Source organism: Typopeltis vanoorti, chromosome 3 (assembly GCF_054136105.1).
Source record: "Typopeltis vanoorti isolate ZY-2024b chromosome 3, IOZ_Tvanoo_1.0, whole genome shotgun sequence".
Classification (NCBI taxonomy): domain Eukaryota; kingdom Metazoa; phylum Arthropoda; class Arachnida; order Uropygi; family Thelyphonidae; genus Typopeltis; species Typopeltis vanoorti.
In genome coordinates, this window is record NC_143551.1 from 108938858 (window position 1) to 108953594 (window position 14737).

At 35.4% G+C, this 14737-nt stretch overlaps 1 protein-coding gene across 1 annotated transcript in view; it reads right to left on the bottom strand.

The window, feature by feature from the left end:
- The window catches only part of LOC150108459 (haloacid dehalogenase-like hydrolase domain-containing 5), a 156080-nt gene that overhangs the window by 54274 nt on the left and 87069 nt on the right, over positions 1-14737 (bottom strand). Inside the window, exon 7 of the mRNA XM_090390471.1 lies at positions 4116-4161. Coding sequence (XP_090246597.1) covers positions 4116-4161 — 46 coding nt within the window. The remainder of the gene's footprint in view (positions 1-4115; positions 4162-14737) is intronic.

Consider the following 14737-nt stretch of genomic DNA (forward strand, 5'->3'; position numbering starts at 1 on the left):
TTAACCTGCACATGTTATTCACACATCATCAAATGGCAGTCTCCTGCAAATACGGATATGCTTGCCTCAGTCTCACTTTCAATATGGATATGCTATATTTTAGTGTTTGCATAGATCCTGGTGACTCATAGTGCTTAAAAGTCCAAAGAGAGATAGATGATTAGCCTGTAACTGAGAGATTTATGAATGTAAAAAACAAGCCAATGTTTAGTAATCTATTGATACTTTCACAAGGAAGGTCGAACTGCCAAATTCTAAACATTTTAAAAAACTTTTTTCTGTTTTCTCATACAGTTTATGTTGTATTATATTACTTTGCATTAATAATTACATACTAAAATTCAATTTGTGTGCAAATTCTGTGAATGAAACCAACAGAAATAACCTTTAAAACTTAAAGATACCAAGAAATTATATACTTGGTTTAATCCTTTATCCAAGTGTAAGCAAACAAATTTGTGCCCGAAGTATTTTCAGGACTGGGGCAACTCATATATAGAAGCTAATAACTTCACATCGCTTGCCTTAGTATCCCATAATGCCAAGCACATATCCTTGCGGACAGGTTCAGCATTGTACATGTGTGCAAGAATATGTGCTTTGCATTATGGAATATTAGGACAAGTGACGTGAAGTCATTAGCTTCTACATACAAGTTGCCCCAGTCCTGAAAATAATCCACATGCAAACTTTGTTTGTTTACACTTGGATAAAGGATTAAAACAAGTATATAATTAAAATAAAAAACTCATATATAGAAGCTAATAACTTCACATCGCTTGCCTTAGTATCCCATAATGCCAAGCACATATCCTTGCGGACAGGTTCAGCATTGTACATGTGTGCAAGAATATGTGCTTTGCATTATGGAATATTAGGACAAGTGACGTGAAGTCATTAGCTTCTACATACAAGTTGCCCCAGTCCTGAAAATAATCCACATGCAAACTTTGTTTGTTTACACTTGGATAAAGGATTAAAACAAGTATATAATTTCTTGATATCTTTAATTTATAGTATAACTAAGTGAAAAACTTCCAACAACCTTTAAAATATGTTAATGCATTTACTGCATACATGCACTATAAAGGCATAAGCAAAATAGAGTGATTAACGGGTGAAGGGATTAAATTTAACTTACATAAAATTCAAGTTAGGTAAAGTTTCCAGAATACAACTCTTACGTAAGTCAGGGACTGCTTGTGTATGTACATGCACACACACATTATTAATAACATCTGACTTCCATCAAGTCAAAGGATTCACTGTGGGAGGTCCATACGTTCTCATGCAAAAAAAGATTATTGAACTCTGCCTTAAATCCATTCACAGTTTCCACACTCATTACACTCTCGAGCAATGCATTACACTCACCAATCACTTTGCATACAAAAAACCTGCTTCCACCCTCCTTGTCAACAGCTTCCAGGGATGGCCTCTTGTTCTACCCTTGTCTCCTTCTATGAAAAATCTCCACATTAATCTGCTAACAACACCCTCACACTTATTTCAATCATATACCCTCCCCTTCAATTCACAAGGCTGTTTAACGTGCACCCTTCATATCTGACATTCCATAAACCTGAAACTTAGTCAACCTTCTCTGGACCCTCTCCAGTACATCCTCGTTCACTTGAAGAACCAGTCAACAAAATCTACATACAGTAGTCCATACATGGCCTGCTCAAAATCTTATACAAGGCAACCATAATCTCTTTTCTTCTGCATGTCGATGTCCTCCTCATTATTGCCATAATCTGTTGTAATGTTCTTACAATTTTAGCAATGTGACTCAAACTTCAAATCTTTGTCCACCATCTCTCTTCCACTTCCTTAAAAATTCCCCCATTAATTGTATACTTTGCATCCCAATCTTGCCTACCAAATTTCAGGATCTTGGACAACATTAAACTGACAGCTCACTCACTTGTCTACTTACAGTCTACTAAGAATTTCCTGCAAGGCTAATAGTAGAAAAAGTGGAGAAGGCAGAGATCTTGGGGTGGTGATCGGCAACAATTTGAAGTATATGGAACATATTAAGACGGTGATCCAGAGAATTCCTGCAATACTGAAAAGGATATTGACCAGCAGAGATACAAGTGGTGATTCCACTGCATAAAGCCTTGATCACACTCCATCTGGATCACTGTGCTCAGATCTGGTCAGAGATTTGAATGAAATAAATTAACCTTGGAGAAGGTACAGATTATTTTTTTTTAAATTTGATTTTTTATGGCACAAAGATATCAAGGGTCATACACACCAGGACACAGGTCACAGCAGTACAGATGGTAATTGATTAGTAGGACAATCACAAACATCCATGCCCTTGGCAGGATTTGAACCCACAGCCTATTGGTTGGAGAGCAGATACACTAACCAGGCCAGCTGGAGAAGGTACAGAGACAAATAACAAAAAAAAAATGTTATCAGATCTGTGCAACATTAGTTATGAGGACAGACTGAGGGCAAACAGATTACTGAGTTTGGTAGTTAGAAGATGTGATATAACTAAGATATGACATTTAAACTGTTGACAAGTAGTTATTCGAATGACACTGGTGAGATCTCTATGATATAACAAGGAGAATGAGTAAGGATAAGGGGACATCCCAGATGTTGCCAATGGGAATAGCGAGTAAGATGAGTGAGAAGTGGCTTTTTTTTTTTTTTTTTTTCATGGAGGTTGGTTGGATCATGCATAACAAGGTGGTGAGAGCACAAATGGTAAATGAGTTTAAGGAATGATATGGTTGGTTTTTCTTTAAAATATTAAATTAAATTTTTTTTTTTAAATGTTGTTCTTTAAAATTTAACTTGAAATGCATAAACAAGAAATAGTGAATTATTTAAGATGTAGGTTAGTTGTTTTGTTTCTGAAAAGTTAAGCACTAATCATACACTCAGATACTAAAATTAAGAAATTTACAGAATGTGGAGTTGATCAGTTTAGCTTACAAGAGGATCATTTACTAATATTAATAATTCTGTTTGCTTAATCCAACTGTATTTTTTAATATCTTTCATTTCTTAATAAATATAATCTATATTTTCCATTAAATCTTACTATCGTAGTTTATTTTACATTTAGTGGTATGTGTGGATAAGTTACATCAAATAGGAATCCTCTTCTAGAGACAAACATCTTTTTCAAAGCTTGGTTGTGGTAGTCTCACACTTGGTGATGAAAGTTTGTATTAATTTGCCTTTGTAGCTATGGACAATATGTCCATTCTTTTATCTCCCATACCTACCACACAAGTTGACAAATGCATTTTATAAATTTTTCTAGATGTACACAATAGTAGGAAACTAGATAGATAGGAATAGAACAAAGGCAGACAGTCTATTCTATCTGCACTCTTGCTATTAGACTAGCTTCTAACTAGACTGAGAAATTAGAACATAATTGGATAGAATTAAAGAGACTAAAGAGGAAATTGACCAAGAGATCAGCACGAAGCATGGCCAAATTCAGTTCAGGTACCTCAAGATAACCAGCTTGGTGCTTACTGGGTGTGAGTGAGCTATTGAGGATACATTATATAATATGGAAATTACATATTCTAGTTTGTCGATCTTTATCAGATTTTTGCACTATGCCTCATCAACAAACCAATTATCATTTGCCCCCCCCCTCTATGTACACATGCCAGCACATCTTCCTAATTACTAATATACAAATTGAGCATAAATGGAGTACTTGTCCAAAGGCAGAGTCCTAAGGAACACAATTGATTACACTCATTCTTTAGATGCTCCTTCATCCATGACCACTCACTAATTCCATTAAGGCATTCTCTCAAACCATCATATCACTAGTTTATTATCCTTTCCTTATATTTCAATATGCTTCAAACAACCATGTACAGTCAACATAGGACCAGCAATATCATCTCTTTCTCTCTCCCTTTAGAGCGAGAACATGAACAATGAGATATAAAAATAGACATATTTTTATATTGTCATGCACATACATCAGATACGTAATTGGACAAAAGATACCATCCTTTTAAATATATTTAAAAAATATTTTTTATATTCATTATAGTGGAGTTCATTATAAAAGAGATAACCAGTAATGCTGCAAATTTTACGATACATTTACTCACCTTATAGAGATTTTCAAGACACACTAAAAAAGCCCCATGGCCAAATCTAAAAAAAAAAACGTATGAAAAAAGGAACATAATATATAAAATATTCATTCAAATAAAAAAAAAAATTGCTTTTCTTTTGTAAAATGAAATGTTATCATTCTGAGTCACTCATTTAAGTGTCAAAGGTATACCTATCTACATAGCATATAAGGAATGTAGAGAACTTTCACCTTCATCTTATTAGGTATCCATTTGGAATGCAAATCAGTCAGCAATTTGAAACTTAATTGACAAAACTGTATTCCATATTGACTTGCAATACAAACCCAAACAAAAATGATGGTACAATATACTGGAACCTCATGCTAACTGAGATGCTACTCAGTTAATATACCATATTTTAAAGTACTAAAATCAAGACTACTATATACCACATTCTAAAAAGAGGTACCTAAATCCCCATGGAGAGAAACAAAGATATAAGAATAGTCTTTTTGACCATCCTTCAAAGACTGAGAAGGCGAAGATTGTAAGTCTCCTACCATGCTATGATGGAAGCAAACTGAGGAGGAGGAGGACACTGATAGCCAATGAGTCTATATGTAGATTGTGCAGAAGGAATGATGTAGGATTTGTAGATCTGTATAATGTTGATAAATGGTTTTGGCATTAGGTGGAGAGAGCTTTGTTCACTGAGCATGCTGAAACACAAATTTAGGAAAACTTACGCAATTAGGGTGAAAGCAAGTCAGTTTGTGTGAAGGCACCCATGAAGTGAGTGAGTGTGAGAATGACCAAGTGAGGAATCTAGTCTCTCAAGCAAAAATATTGAATAGAGTAGTCAATTCAGAAAGTAATGGTGGGTGGGAGGTCTAAAGGGATGCTGCAATTTCTATATACCAATGCCCAAAAGTATCAGGAACAAGAGAGTTTTTGGCATTGGTTAGTATACAATCTCACAAGCAGTTTGGTGTGAGATTAAGGCCAGTAAGTCAAATATACAGTTGATTGTTGCTATAGGCCAGGTATTCCACAGATGATCAGGAAGACATCACCACCAAATTAGTACAATGAGTACAAGTCAAGTGATTGTTATGGGGGACTTCAACCATGAAGTTAGAGACTAGAAAGATCACATGGCAGGAAGGAAAGAATTATACACCTGCTAAGAGATAATTAAGGCGGCATGTGATGGAAAAGACTAGGGCTGGGAGAGTATTGGACCTGGTCACAGGATCAGAAGAGCTATCCATAACCAAGGGTGACCACATTGCATCCGATTGGTGAAAGTGATCATGCAGTCTTACTTTTAGGAGACTGTAAAACAATGAGGAATATTCTGTCAAGAAAGGGGGGGGTATATGTGGAACCACAAGGCAGGTGATTATGACAAGCTTAGGAAGAAGCTTAAATCTGTGCCACAGCATAAAACACTGCAGAGTAAGGATATTAGTAGTGCATGAGAGATAAGTAACAGTCATCTACAGGGAGCAATATTAAATTGTATACCTAAGGTAAAGAGGGTTAATCAGATAGAAGTTAGATGGATGAGTAATATCATTAAGCACTATCTGCAGAATGAAGAAAATACTGTGGAGGGTATATAAAGAGGAAAGTAACCAGCAAACTCATGAACAGTACAAAGCTCAGGCAAGAAAGATGACAAGCATAGCAAGGAAAGCAAAATGAGATTATGAGAAGAATCTAGCCAAGCAGGCCAAAGGAAACCTCTTACTTGCCACATAATGAAAGGAGTTCTTTCATTATGTGGCAAGTAAGAGGAAGAATGACTATGAAAGATTAACCTTAATGAGTGATGATGGTCATGACGAGACAGAAGCAGATAAAACAGTTGAGTTATTGAATGACCATATTGCAGTCGTATATCATCCTAGTGAGGTTACTACTTTAACATATGTGACAGACACTGATGTGGGAACAGAGGTGGATGAATTGGAGATTCTCAGGATATTGCAGAATCTCAATGTAAATACTGTGTGGGATCAGATGGGATATCAGCCAGGGTTTTGTGAGAATGTGCAAAGGAACTGGCAATGCCTCTGACTAGGCTCTTTAATATAAGCCTCAGCTCTGGTACAGTTTCAAGGGAGTGGAAAGAGGGCAAAATAATTCCCTTGGGTAAGGTAGGTTCTAAGACTGCAATAACAAATTATAGACCAATTAGTATCTCAGGCATGGTGGTAAAAGTACTAGAAAAATTGGTCAAAAAGAGAATTCAAGAATGGGAGGATAAATATATGATACTGCATGAGGGTCAACATGGCTTTGTGAAGAGTTGGTCATGCCTTAGTAATTTACTAACTTTACAGAATAGAGTAACAACTGACTTGGATAAAAGACATGGCTAAGGGATGATTTTGCAAAAGTATTTGACAGAATACTGCTTGGAACTCTGTTATGCAAATTAAAACAAATGGGGATGGACATGAGACTGGTTAAGTGGATAAGAGGATGACTGCTGAACAGATATCAAAAAGTGGTATATGGAGGGGCAGATTCGAGGCAAAAAAACAGGTGACTAAGTGTGCCGCAAGGTTCAGTGCTGTGACCACTGCTGTTTAATTTGCACATAAATGATGCAGGAAATAACTTGAAAGGAAATATTTAGTTGTTTGTTGATGATCAAAATTAGGTACAGTAATCAGGGCTGTCCTGCATAAAGGCACCTGATCAGGAGGGGTGCCATTTCATGATTATAAATAATGAATTCTATTTTATGGGGAGCACTGAAATATAAATTGCAACAAAGGCACTTCTTATCCACTGGGTGGTGCTGACAGTAATAGTTAATCAAGACAATGTGGGGAACTTGCAGAATGGTTTAAATAGGCCAGTATGGGCAAAAGTCAATGGGTGTCAATTTAATGTCGAGAAATGTAAAGTTATGCTTTTTGGGATAAACAGATTACAAGCTGTGTATCATATTGATGGCACTGTACTCCAGGAAATAGACAAATCTAGATATTTAGGGTGGTGGTGGACAGAGAGTCAAACTTCAGATGACATATTGATAAGATCACGAAGGTAGCCCATAAAATTACTTGGCTATTGAAGAACACATTAACATTTAGAGATAAGCTCAAGTCTGGTCCCCTGGGTTTCTAGAGGATGAGAAAGCAGTGGAGAGGATTCAGAGGTGAGTGGCCTGTGGAATATTCCCTGTGAGGATAGATTGAAGGTGTGTGATTGCAGAAGTTAGTTGATAGGAGAAAAAGAAGGGATATGATAGAAACATTTAAGTTGCTTAAAGGATTTTATAAGATTGATGCAGGGGAAATGTTTCAGCACTTGGCTAGAGGGACCAGAACAAGGATCATTCTGGGAGTTGAATAAAGGTGGGGTTAGTAAGAGTGTGGGTGAAATGAGGGGAATGGGTTACCAGAGTTCAGTTGCAAGTGCTTTGTCTGTTAATGGGTTCAAAGGAGAGGTATGACAGATTGTGTGAATGGAATGGATCTTCCACAATGTCTTTGGACTCCATGGAGATGCCTGTATAATAATAATAATAGACAGTGATTTCATAAAATATGCAGAGAATTTGAAACACAAAGTGGTCACTATTTAGTTTCTTTTAAACAGAATAAAAATTAGTATCACAATGAAAAAAAAAATATGTGCAAAAGTTTTTAAACGAATCAAAGTCAAGCAGCATTCAGAGGTGAAACATTGATTAACATATACAAATATATTATGGAGGAAAGTAAGAGTTTGAAAACAAGAGTGCTAAAGCATAGGCTTTGCCACTCATTCTGAAATGCTTGTGATAGAAGGAGAATTTTGTATCTTTTCTACATGGAAGATGGAGATAAAGAAACTATCATGTTGAGCTACAATCATTTAAAAGGGATATTTATTGGATAATTTCTATTTCCTATAAGTTTTTTTTGAGAAGCAAGTTTTATGGACTCCTGAAATCAAAGGATTTGATTATACCATATTTTTGACCTAAAAAATTCTAAAAAGTTATTTTCAGTGGATAATTATCTTATATTATAGCAATGAGCTTAAATTTAACTTCACAAGTACTTTTTTTTAAAAAAAAAAATGATTTACAAGAGAAGTACAAAACAATGAATTTGAAAATTATCTTCAGATGGAAGACTTTGAAATGCAGAATTGACAGTTAAGAAAACAATATACAAGTTTATCTTTAAATTTTAAGATGATGTATATCAATTTAAAGCATAAGAATTATAAATTATTTAAGAATCTATTTAGATAACTGACTTATGTCTCTCCCTCTCTCTTTCTGTTCATTCCCCCATCCCTTTTTGTAATAATTTAGAATGTTTTTTTTTTTTTTTTGAGCATCTGTCAGGGCATTATCTTCATCTGGAAGATACACACTTGCAGAGTGAACATTCAGTAACTCAACTATTTCTTTGATTCTGTCACCACCCTCACTATCTCATCAAAATGGATGCTTTCTGATATGCATCATCATCTGGTATCATGATAAAATATAAGTTTACATTATTACTAGCTTCCCATCAATAATTTTCTTCCAAATTAATCCATTATTTGTCAAGTTTTCAACACTATCAGATCTCATATTGCAAATGAGTCAATGAGAAGATTGTGAAGGAGAAATGGTGTACAATTTATAGATGTATAGAGTGAATTTGATGGATGAAAGAACTTACATATGCTTAATGGACCACATTTAAATGGTTTTAGATGTTTGGAGAGTGTTGTCCAACAAGAGGTTGGAAGTATAAACTCAGGAAAAGAAAATGTACTGGGGATGGGGTCAAGTGCGAGTTCAGCCACTCCTGAAACAAATGAAAGTGTGTACAAAAATGATTATGCAACGGTAAATGGAATTTCACATATTTCAAATCCAAATGGGTTGGTAATGACATTACACAATGGTAACTGTGTCCAAGGAGATGCTGAAATGCAGGTACATGAATATCAGAAATAAATGAGAGGAATTGGTCAGCTCAACTTGGCTAAAAATTATAGACATTAGTGAGACCTGGTTGACAGAAAGTCATACAGTTACAGGAATAAAATGTAAAGGGTATTGTATTTTCAGGGAGGATAGAGGGAATAGGACAGGAGGTGGGGTAATGCTGATGATAAATGAAGAATTTCAACTAACAAAATTAGCAATTAAAGAGGATTTTAGATCTGGGTGAATGGTTCTTTTGAGGCTATCTAGTCCAATAGGACAAAGTACACTGTTGGTTGTTGCTATAAAACCAGGAGAAAAAAAAAACAATAGCGGTATTTGTGGACATCTCTGCTGCCTATGACACAGTGTAGAGAGAGGGTCTCATTTTAAAATTCTTAGAAATTGTCCCATCACCAAAACTAGCTAACCTATTTAACCAAATACTGGCAAACAGATGGATTCAAGTATCTCTCAATGAATCCAAAAGTAAATTCTTTAAGATTAAAAATGGTCTACCTCAGGGGTCAGTTCTCATCCTATTGCTTTTTAACTTATATATTAGTGATATCCCAGCAACATCAAGGAAATTCATGTACGCTGACAATATTGCTATTGCAATTCAACACGCCACATTTCAAAAAACTGAAAACATCTTAACTGAAGATCTAGCTGTACTTGATAAATACTTTAGACGATGGCGACTACAACCCAACCTGAACAAAACTGAAGCCACATCCTTTCATGTAAGTAACATTCAGGCTAACTATATCCCAAAAGTTTACTTCAGAAATAAACTGGTGAAATTTAACAATCATCCAAAATACTTAGGAGTTATCCTAGACAGAAGTTTGACATTTAAATATCATCTAGGAAATATCTCTGAAAAATTAAAAACTCGTAATAAATGCATAAACTTGCTGGTACTTCTTGGAGTGCTGATGCTAACACACTGTCTTTGGTCTATTCTATATCAGAATATTACGCTCCCTTGTGGTTTAACAGCGCACATGTTTCTCTTGATGTCCAGCTGAATCAAACTATGAGGATAATCTCTGGTGCTCTGAGATCTACTCCTGGCTCCCAACTCTCAGCAATATAGTCCCCCCCCCCCCTCGCTTCACAGGACCCAAGCCTTAAGCAAATTATGGACAAAAAATAATTGGAAACAATGCCTTGCCTATTCACCAAGACATTTCCTTTCATACCTCACAAAGACTGAAATTCAGGCACCATGCCTGGAGGAGTGAAATATAAATGAACAACCAGAACTTCAATCTCTGTGAGTCATGGAGAGAGCATTGGCTTCAACATACCTCCAATCTTCAAATTCCTATTTCAAATCCAACACCTTGTCTGGAGAGCTTTGATCTCCATAGACATGTATGGACCACTTTAAATCAGGTCAGAACAGGACAATGGAGATGTAAACATCTCCTGCATAAATGGAAATGGTCCGTTACCCCAAACTATGAATGCAGAAGCGGGATTCAGACTATTAACCACATTGTGCTTGAGTGCCCTATCTACTCACTCTCAGGCACTAAAGAGGACTTTTTTACTGACCGCTGAATCCCTGGAATGGATCCCGAGATTTAAGGATTAATCTCTGATTCATTCTTAATTTTAATTATTTTAGCCTACTATATCCCTTTTAACCCTTTAACTGCTACAGTCGAGTTAACTTGAGGACAGAAAAAAAATGGCGACCTTGCTACGATCAAGTTAACTCGGTGGAGCACCTCCCATATTCAGACAATTTTTTAGTATGGAAAGAATCGTCATAAGATATTCAAACTTTGAGGGTAGGTTCCTCCAGCTATTGCCAACCAATTGAAGTTTATTTGACTTGGGTTTCTGTCCTTGTATGACATCTAAAGATAAAAATTTGAACTAGTGCAACTAATCATATTAAGCATCTCCATAGCGCAATTGGAAGAACGATGGTACATTGTGTCCATCGATTGAAAAAGGCCTAAGTTCGATTCTCATCATGACGGAGGAATCTTTATATATGGACTTATTCAATCGAAGGTGAGTTAGCCAATCTCATATGGAGGTAGAAGAGTTTTTTTCTCCCGGAAACTTGGATTTTTCAGCCGGCATACTGTGGCAGGCGTCCTCCCATGATAAGTCTTCGGACTCCTTTGGAGGTGTCACGAATAATAATAATAATATGCAGCACGATGCATAAACCATGTAACTGTGGGGATTTCAGGGATGTCACAATATGGAGTCTACCAGTAAATATCTGTGTTATCTTACTGATAATCAAATTGATGAATTATTAACAACAAATGAGTGGGGAGAAGAATTGTCCGAGTTAAGTGAATTGTGTACTTCAGATTAAGATCCTGGTGATTCTACATAAATTAATGTGTAATTTGCATAATCAAGTGGACACCCCTTGATTATGCAAATTTTATAAAATACTATTATTGCCATTTTTGTGAGTGAACAAGTGTATATCAAGAATGTATGATGCTGTCCAGGCTTCTTACTTCAGTAAGAATTTTAATCGATTTTATTTATAAATTTTTTGCAAAATTAATTCAGCACATGGGACAATGTCAGTAGAATATAAAATCAGCAGTTAAAGGGTTAATATAATTTTTACAATTGTTCTTAAGCTGTTTTTATGTAATATGTATGTAATATCTTGAAACCTGTATGTCATAGCTAAATAAAATAAAAAATAAACCAGGAGGACCACAGGCAGATGCCATGCATCAGCAGATTAGCATAATGAGTGCAAACTGAGTAATTATTATGGGAGACTTCAACTATGGGGACATAGATTAGAGAGAGAGAGGAAAGTGGGCATGGCAGGATGGAAGTGAAATTTATACAGTTGCTAATTAATAATCATCTGAAACATCATTACATGAAGGAGACGAGCAAGAGTACTAGATCTGGTAATAGCATCCGAAGATGTACCCATAACTAAGGTAGACACTCTCCCTTCAATTGGGGAAGTGACACCATGGAGTCATGTTCTGGGAGGTTGCGAAACATGTGAAATTTTCTGTCAAGAAAGGCATTATGTTGAACTATAACGCTAGTAATTATGATAGTGCCATGGCTTCAAAAGCTGTAAGGAAAGGAGGTCAGCCATGCATGTGAAGTAGTCAGGAATTGTTTGAGAAAAGCAGTATCAGACTGCATACCCAGAGCCGGAAGGTTAAACCAATTGGGGATTAAGTGAATGGGTAGGGATATAAAGCAAGAGCTAAAAAAAAATTGTGTAGAGAATATAAAGAAAAAAAAGTGATCAGCATACTCATGATCAGTGCAAAGTGCAACAAGAAGGGTGATTAGTATGATAAGACAGGCCAAATCAGATTATGAGAAAAAATTAACTAAGCAGTGAAATGTAAATATATGTTTTTTCATTATTTAGCAAATAAGAAGAAAAATAACCATGCTTTCTTTTAAGGCTACACAGTAGTCAGCATTCATAGTGAAGAATTTATGGAGACAACACACGTTGTCTCCATAAAGCAAGATTATGCTGCACATGTTAGAATAATTACTTGACTTAACATTAAGCAAGTAACAATCAATGTTTCGACCTCAGTATTGAAGCCATCATCAGGAAAACATACATATATAATGGATACAAGCTACATGATGCTGCACTATACAAAAGTAAGATTAATCTAAATGTTTGTTAATAATTTATCCTAGCCTGACATCTGGTGAGGGGAAAAAAATGGAACTACATTAAACAATTTCTAAAGTCTTCTCACATTGAGATTTTTCCTTCATTCTTTCCAAGAATGAAGGTTTGGATTACATTGAATGTCATTTCAAAGCAAATAAATGCTAGGCTTAAGGGTTTTTGGTTTCAATTTTTCAATGACATGACTTATTAGATATGCACCATCTACCAATACAAGGGTGATCTCAAAAGGCCTAACAATGAAAAAATAAATTTATAATTTAAAAATTATTTTTATTTTTCAACATAATCTCCCTTAAGATTAACACATTTATTCCAGCACCATTATCCTGTCCCTGTAGTGGTTCTCAGTAAGATCTGCAAAATACCTCCTCTACAGCTGCAATCATCTCTTGATTCGAAGAAAAACACTGACCAGTGAGGAAGAATTTTAGTTTTGGGAAGAGATAAAAGTCAAAGGGAGCCAAATCTGGGGAATAGGATGGATGTTCCAACAATTTATAGTGCAGATCCCTTACTTTTCCCATTTCCAAAACACCTTTGTGGGCAGGTGCATTGTCCCGATGAAAGATGATTTTTTTTCTTTTACAAACCGGGGCTTTTCTCATGAATTTTTTCATCTAGTCTGGTTAAAAGATCAGAATAATATTCCCCAGTTATTGTTTTACCCTTTTCAAGATAATTAATAAATAAAATGACCTTTCCTGCTGATGGAACTGACTTTGTCTTCATTGGCGCTGAACACTGGCTTCTGTCCACTGTTTTGACTGCTGTAACAAACAGCAGACTTGTTTTTATTGCTGTAATAAATCGACACACAAATTGTGACATGATACTTTGTGTTGACCTCCCACAATGAGTTTTATGACTCAATGGAGGTCAGGGAATAATAATTATAAAGATGACTGGCTGCTGAAGTTTTCAGGGTTTTTTTATTTTAATGTGTCAGACCACACATATTTAGTTTATTATGAAGATGTGTGCTAGGATAATTTTTTTTCTATTTTTTTGCATTTTTTATTTATTTTTACATAGTCTGGAAACCCTGCTCTATAGGTCAAACATGGAACTTCTTTTAAACTATTTCAGGCCTACAATAAGCAGAGCTATAGTCTCACACCAGGAAATAAAATGCATCTACCAACTAAAGACAATAACAAACATCATACTCACAGCAGGATTCGAATCTGCAACCTACTGGCTAGAGAGTAGATACACTAGCTACTCGACAAAAAAACATGACAGGAAGATTATGATTCTCTTTTATAAAGCTTCAAGCCATATCTGATTTACTATATGCAGATCCAGTTACCTGGATTCTATAAAGAGGGGTGGGGGAGATGAACTAGAAGCAAATGACCCAAGTTTGACAGGACTATGAAATTCTATCTACAGTGATAAATTAAAGATCTGAGTAACAAATAGTTGATAAGTAAAAAAAAGGAGAGTGCACAATGAAAACATGAGCTATTAAAGGTGTTTTTATAAGATTGATACCAAAGACTTTTTTAATACATGACAGAGAGCGAGCAAGAGAGAACAATAAGTCACCCCTAGAAACTGTGTAAACATGCAGCTGGCCAAGGTAATAGGACTATATTTTTCTTGGAAAGCGGTGAATTTGGGAAAAGGGTTGCCAGAAGTGGTTGTGAGAGCTCTGCTGGTGAATGAGTTCAAGGAAATATATAATAAGTATTGTGAACAGTAGCTGTTGTAAGCCTCCTATGATGAGTCTAATGACTCCAGTTATAAAATAATAATAATTATAAAATAATTATTTCATAAGTCTTCTATTCTCTTCTTTCTTATATGCTTCCCATTATTCTTTTTACCTGTACTTCTTTTTTCATGTTGTCATTTTGTTTGCTTTATATATGGTTCCTGTCAATACTTTGCTCTGTTCTCAATGTACATAATTGTGAACAGTAGTTATTGTGAGCCTCCTACTCTATTGACTCCAGTTATAAAATGATAATTATTTCATAATTATTTCATTCTCTTCTTTCTTATATATTTCCCATTATTCTTTTTATCTGT